At 45.3% G+C, this 7,237-nt stretch overlaps 1 protein-coding gene across 1 annotated transcript in view; it reads right to left on the reverse strand.

Moving 5' to 3' along the window:
• The window catches only part of LOC104513536 (SPRY domain-containing SOCS box protein 4-like), a 63,345-nt gene extending 57,587 nt beyond the window's left edge, over nucleotides 1–5,758 (reverse strand). The window contains exon 1 of the mRNA XM_010156934.1: nucleotides 5,065–5,758. Within this exon, the coding sequence (XP_010155236.1) occupies nucleotides 5,065–5,758 (694 nt within the window). The remainder of the gene's footprint in view (nucleotides 1–5,064) is intronic.
• Nucleotides 5,759–7,237: the final 1,479 nt, after the last annotated feature.

Below are 7,237 nucleotides of genomic sequence, written 5' to 3' on the forward strand. Positions count from 1 at the left end.
GAAGGTTTAGCACTACTGGATTGTCAGAGTACACTGTTTCCATTGCAACCTCCAGAGTGACGTATTGCATAACTATCATAAAAAATGAACTGGTTTCTCTAAACAAAAAAAATCTCCATTTAAAAATTTTAATTGAAAACCATTTGGGGGAAAACCCCAGAGAGGCTGATGAGAGATTATATATGTCTCCTGGCAGTTAACACCACTGCCATTTCGACTTGGTTATGGTAAAGAGGCCTCCAAGGGGAAGAGTCCATATTTATAATCAGCATTTGTGGTATGTTAGCGACAGACCGACGCGAAGGAAAATGCACCGAGAACGGTAGGAAAGAGGAAAGCTGTTGTGCATAGCTCCAAATGCATTACTTTAGCTCAAACATCATCCTTATTTCACAAGGTTAGACACGTGCATCCTAAGGTCTGATGGTGATTCACGAGTTAAGTTGTGGCCTTCCGCAAGGCTGAGAGCAAAAGACTTGCACAGATCCCACATCCCAAAACTTCGGCAGCTGTACTGGCAGAGGGGGTGCACCCTGAGCCCTCCCCTCCTTCCCCACGTCTGCAATGCCAAACAAGACCAAGATTTCTCCCTGCTGGGCTGGGGGTGCGCGGGCAGCGGCCAAGAGGATCACCTTGCTGCAGGCAGCCCAGGGACAGATACTACTGTTTGTCTTAAAGTCTTACAGTCTGCTTTCAACCAGAACAGGAGTTCTTTGGAACTTAAAAAGGCAAAAGAAATTACAAGTCAAACATGACTGTGCTGGACATCAGACATTATTACTGGAAAGTTAGTGGGGCAGCACTGCCTCAAGATCTTCCAAATTTAGTCATCTCTAAAAAAAGAGTTTCAGGATTTATAACCAGAAACGTATAAACTGGAAATAGCGAGATGCAACTTTTAACTTTTCAGTTCTTGTAGCCTACACAACATGTGGTAATGCAGAGTACCTTCCTTTCACAAGTGATTTCAAGACTTTCAGAGCTCATTTAAACACTGACCTACCCTTCCTTCGCGCAAATGGCCAACAGTCAAGATTTTAAGGCAAGAGTTTGGCAAGTTGTAGCTTGCTTTAGAACTGTCCTGATCACATGGAGATGGTGTCTCTAATTAGGACACATCCCACTCCCATGTATCCCACCCAGATGCTTCGCCCCAAGGCAGCAGCTCTAGCCGCCAGCACTGCACTTTCAGTGGGAGCACGTGTTACGGGACGAAGAAAGCTGGAAGTGCTACCAGCCGGCATTTTTAGAGATGGCCAGAAAGGCCAGTGCTGATGCACACCTGCAGATGGTCCTTCGTGACACCCGTGAGAGCGTGCTGTGCTGACACATGCACGTAGGACAGTCCCCAAGGCCAGCAGAGCCCCACAAACCCTCCTGCCAACACTCAGTATTGCATCTCAACCAGCTCTATCACACAAGGGTGGCTGGGGAGGGGGGAATCATCTTTCTGCAGCCTCCTTCTGCCTTCACCTTGCCTAGGAAGATATTAAATTCTAAATTCCATACTTATGAGTTGCATTAACAGATTCTGTGTCTTTGGATCACTTATTATAGGCAGAATGCAGATGATCTGCTTTACTTATCCTCCCCAGTTCAGAACAGGGTGAAGCCAGACCTGTAATGCAGGCTTATAAAAAGTATTTCGACTTCCAGAAATACCAACTATTCTCTCGGGTATTTTTCAGAATCAAAATAAACCACTGCCTTCAACTCACCTACTCCACGACCGCATTTTCCACCACAGCACTGTTACACTGTCCTCCCACTGCTTTGTTTAAACACACAAGTATTACTGTATCAGTACAAAGTACATTTATACAGAAACATTTTGCTATTTCTCTGTTCTTGTCTATAAATAGCCTTCAGGACCCCTCATCAGACATCAGATAAAAATAGCTTAGTTTTTTGTAAGCGGGCATGTACCCTGATGAAAAGAGCATCTACAAAATAGCATACACTGCATTTACGTTATTTGGATTTTCAAAATATTGCAATAGGCAATGAGTCAGAAGTCTGATGTAAGATTCCATAAAACATAGACAGTGGACAAATGTCAGTGTGGTAAATACAGATAGTATTTGATCAATAAGTCTGTCCTGGGAAGAACTTGATGTGCTTATGAGCAGCCCTCTCCATCCTGTCCCCCTGGCCTTCCCTCCCAATCCCTGACAAATATTTGTAACTCTGCCTCAAATGTGAGTGAAAAAACTGTGAAAGTCACAGCACGTCAGCATGGGATGCTCAAAGCAGACTCTGACAGCAGAATGCCCTGGGTATCAGATGCAGCTGGAAGAACTACAGTTGATCGTAACAACAGCGTTATCCTAGAAGGTACATCCAGAGTGCAGAGGGCACGCAGGTTCGTGATCTTTGACCTGCAGCCTTATCCATCTATGATTATACCATCTATGCAGTAATTAACATACGGCGTATGTTGAAGTTCACTGCAGCTGCACAAGCCCACCATTTAATCCTTTCGCTATTCCATGCCTGCCTTTCACTCTTTGCCAGGCAACTGAAATACTCGGTTCTTGAAAGTATTCAGAGGTCTTCTATTTAAACAGCAAGTATTGCAAAGGCTAGGAATCCCTGCAGCCGAGGTCTCCGTTTGCCCTGTAAGACACCACATCCCCAAGCACTGCAAGCTGCGGTGTGCACGCTGACCGGGACCAATCGATCACTGCGCAGCAAGTTACCAGGCACGGCCTCCAGAACAGCGAAGGTGCTATTGCCAGATTGACTGAAAGCTGCCATCAGCAGTCCCAGATGCTTCCGGGAACAAAAATGGTGATTTGTAGGGTTAGAAAGCAAACAAAACCAGCTCCTCGCACATGTATGTTTGAATGTATTTCAATTTGGGAAGGCAACACAGGCATCTCACTGTTCTTGAAGACCTACCCCAATTTTCACAAGAACAACAATAAAACCCTGTCATGAAGTGCTACGAGAGTGAACGTGAAGAGAGCCATGACCAGACCTGCGCTGCTACACGAGGGCTGACTGGATAGAAACACTTCTAGCAGAGAAGAGAAGGCGTCTGCTTTAGAGCACCAGCTAAACAAGCTACTTTGGTTTCTTGAATGCTGTTTTTGTTGCAGGAGAGTAAGAGATCAGTGAACATGTGATAGCAAGTTTTGTGATTCCAGTATGTCAAACTGCCCCACGGCAAATTGGCTTTAAACTTCTTCACATGATCAGTTTAACACTCAGGCCTACAGAAAAGTTCAGTTTACAAGTTTACTTTTAGCCATGGATTCACACTTAAAAAGAAAAAAAGAAACAAACCCACACAAACTACTTTGACTTTCTCAGGGATAGTTTAGGTTAGGAAGCTATCCTGCTTCTTCCAGCAAAATTATCCCATGAGAAACCGGATGGGAATTTTTCTCTCTGCCATCTCGCAGACCACAGCTATCCCTTCTCCACTTAGCCCCTTTTATTTTCTAATTTCTACCAAACTCATTCACATCCTCCTCCCGTGTTTTCATCTCTCCCAAGCTCCCTTGAGCAGCCCTGTGAAGGCTACAGGAGGAATGCAGAACAATTCTGTGTGTGGACGTGGTGGACCAAGCCGAGCTGTACTTTGCTTAGTTTGGCAGATACTCCCAGTATTATAAAAACTGCTTTCACACACAAATAGTCAGTTTGCAAAACTCCCCCACCACTCTCAAACAAAAAAAAAGACAGGCCCCAGCTGTCAGCACACCACTACTCCTTGCCATGTCTGCGTAATGGCAAAATACTCACGACCCTCTGACACTCCCCGGTACGAGAGCACTCGGGAAGTTGCCATTTAGCATCTGGCTGCAATAACGTGCAGGGCTTCCGTGGATAAAGATTCTTCCCCCCAGTGCTTATTACCGCTGTTTATGAAAAGGCAATCTGAAACAGCGTCAAACTATTTAATTACGTTTCTACTTGGTATGTCAGGTGTAAGGCTAATGAGCAGAGAATTAATTTCTGCCAGAAGAAAAATTAGACCACCCCATCTTAACCAAAAAGAACAGTAAATTCCTTTAGAAATTACTCATTGAAAGGTAGGTGTTGTAAAAGAAAATAACAGCAAGTGTACAAGACCAAGTTCCATTGACAAAGCCCCAAAACCATGAAAATTTTGTTCCAGTCATCTATTTTTTCTTGAATCTATGTATTTATACTCATAGTTCCTCCTGTGGCTCAGAGAGAGTCCTAAACATGACCAAAGTTCCACTTGTCACCTCGTTCAGCCTTCCACCCTGGGGCTGATAAACTGACCGCGGATAGCCGGGCACGGCCGGACGTCCGCTGTGCTGCGCGTGGACCGGGCAGAGCACACGTGCTCCTGAGCACCGAGAACTGGACAGGACAGTTCTGCAACTCACCTTCCGGTGGGCTACTTCTCCAAGGTCACAGCAGCAACATGCTGCTCCTCACTACAATTTACTTTGATATTACCCCTTTAGATCAAAACCAGCCAGGGCTTATCCAAAAACCTGTATTTCTGGAGAAGAAAATACCCCGACAGCACTTTCTGGAATGAACTAAGGAACAGAGCTCTCTTTCCAGAAAATCTGCTGAAAGCAATATTTGACCTGAGCTCCCAAATTCTTGGGGATCTACAGCTGCTTCTGAGGGTCCTGGAAAGGCAACTGTGGAAAGGCAGCCTACTGACCTGAACTCAAGTATGTTTATGCACACCATGTAAGAGCTCCCACTACTACAGGATATTTTTACAGGATCCACAAATCCTATTTGAGATTTAAAACACATCCTTCAGTAAACAAGAGTTTTACTGTTAAATATACCCAGGAAGTTGCTCAAGATCTTTTTTCTCCCTCTGTTCACCTTCTTTGGACACAGATTTCTTGCCACTCTGCTTGTCTAAAGGGAACGTGTTTTTATACAATCCACTCTCTCACTGCAAGACACAGCTGATGGTTACTGCCCAGAACCAGTATCTTCGGGATGCAATCTACTCAGAGTGGAGAGTCCTCTCCCAACCAGCACCCTCCTCACAACACAAACAATCCTACATGAGAGAAGTTGAAAGACAGTGTAATGACAAAGTATGGTAACACTTACGGTCAAGTCCGTTGATGTATCTCATTGTAATTTCACAGTGCCCCCAAACTGCACTGACTATGGGGTAAAGTTTTTTCCCTTTTAGTCCCCTGAAGGCCACTCCAAGATACTGTCCATCTACCATGAAGCTAAGCGTCCCTTCATCCATATCCAAAACCACCAGTAAGGAGTCTGGGAGTACAAAAGACTCATCCGGTTCCAAAAAGACAGGATACGTGACCCCAGGCTGGTTTTTACAGTTGTGGTAGAGTTTGTTACGCCCCAGATCCCAGCCCCACGATTCACTGTTGCTGCCAACCAACGACGTGTATCCCACCGAGTGCAGCGGAGCTTCGGCCGTGGAGACGCCCACCACGGCGTGAGTTCCTCGTTGCCTCGTGGGCCAGTGGATTTGCCAGACGTGCAGGCCCCTCGTGTAGCCGACTTTGCCCCGGATGCAATCTGTGCTTTGGGCAACCGGATGTCTATGAAAAGTCAGTTTATCATCTTCCTTTACAAATATATTCAAGGAGCGATCTTCATTGTTCCAAGCATGTTTGTACTGGACCTCCAGCTTGGCAGGGGGCATATCCAACAGCATGTCCAGTCGTGCCGGCTTACAAAAATCCGGGCCTCTCAGCTCTCGTTTAACAGGTCTATAAGGGGGCTCCCTCACATCCACAGACTTTATGCTCCCTGAGATTTTCTGGCCCATTGCTTGGCTGCAGATTTACAAAGGAGAAAGAGAAGTTGACTTTGGCCCAACGTTACCTCATGAAAGCACTTTTACACAGAGCCAGTGTCCTGACAAGTTGACTGGATTTACTTCTCCCGTTTGAAGCTTTTTAGCAGCAATGTTTTCGGAGAAAAAAATGCTCCTGAAAGAAAGCAGAAAGTTTCCAGTTAGTTTTAAGAAAGCCAACAGAAAACCCACAGCACATTTTTAAAGAACTTCTCATCCCTAGTAGTTATTTTAAACACCAAAGCTGACAATTCACCACTTTTTGTTCCGTATCCTATGGCACTAAGCAGCCCGCCAGCAGGATACTCCAAGCCCACCGGCACACGGAGCGCAGACAGTCATTTCCTCCAATTCATAATAGGATGCAGACATTCCCCACCTCCTGCCCTTCCACCCATTTTGTCTGGCCAAGTTCACAGCGGTCCCGAAGGAGGCGGGCGCTATTCCCCAGCAACAGCGATAAACTTTACGTCCAGTGGCAGCTTCACTTTCACTTGCGCTTTTGTTTCTCAGCCTCAGAAACACGCGCTGTGTCGGCATCTCCCTTTATTTCTAGCCGTCCTCTTCCCCAGGCCCTGGCGACACAGGGCTTCAGCTTCTGTGCTGCTGTTGAAACAAATGCGGCCTACAGCAAACGGCTGCAAACTGTAAATGTTTACTTTTAACATACCTGTCCTTAAGAAAAAACAAAATCCATCAAGCTTTTGGTTTTTATAAAGAAGCTAAAAAAGAGAGGTAGTGAGGAAAGAAGAGGCACGGAAGGCCAAATGAAGAATGGCCATTCCAGTTCTTCAGCAGGCTTTGCTACATGGACAGGGAATTTCTTCATGCTACTGGACAGCAGGCTAATCCACGTTTTCTATACTGCAGCATTAGGCTGATGCGAAGGAGTAGAACACAGTAAGGCATATTAAGGAGAACACAATTTTTAAATGTATTCTTTCTGGGGTCCCATAGACAGACATGGTAACGTAGCAGGAAGTGGTCAAAAGCACCCCAGAGAAGATTCTTCGCAGCCTGGATATGTTAAATTCATTCACCTTTTAAAGCTCAGGTAGAATGCAAACGGAAGTCAAGACCCTCTAAAAGTACTAAAAGGCTAAAAATGAAAACAAAGTCCTATAAATTTAAGTAGATGATTGACATGGGATCAAATGAAGTATGTGTACCAGCAGACATACTTCTGTCTTCTGGCAACTGAAGTGCCAAGTCTGGGATTGCTCAAATATAGCTGTGCAGGCCCACTGTTTATTTACTGACAGAGTGCTGAGGGGTTTCAAGCAGCAGCAAAACTCACCAGGCTCGAAAGCCTGAAGAGCCAAGGTGACAGCTGGTTTTCATAAAGCACCAACCACCACACAGGGACACAGACATCCTACCAAGTAAAATCATGCAAGACATATTTGGCAAGTTAAAAGTCCATGTTCTTCCTTTTAAAGAGCTTCTACCCTA

This window comes from Eurypyga helias, unplaced genomic scaffold (genome assembly GCF_000690775.1).
Source record: "Eurypyga helias isolate BGI_N326 unplaced genomic scaffold, ASM69077v1 scaffold45718, whole genome shotgun sequence".
NCBI lineage: Eukaryota > Metazoa > Chordata > Aves > Eurypygiformes > Eurypygidae > Eurypyga > Eurypyga helias.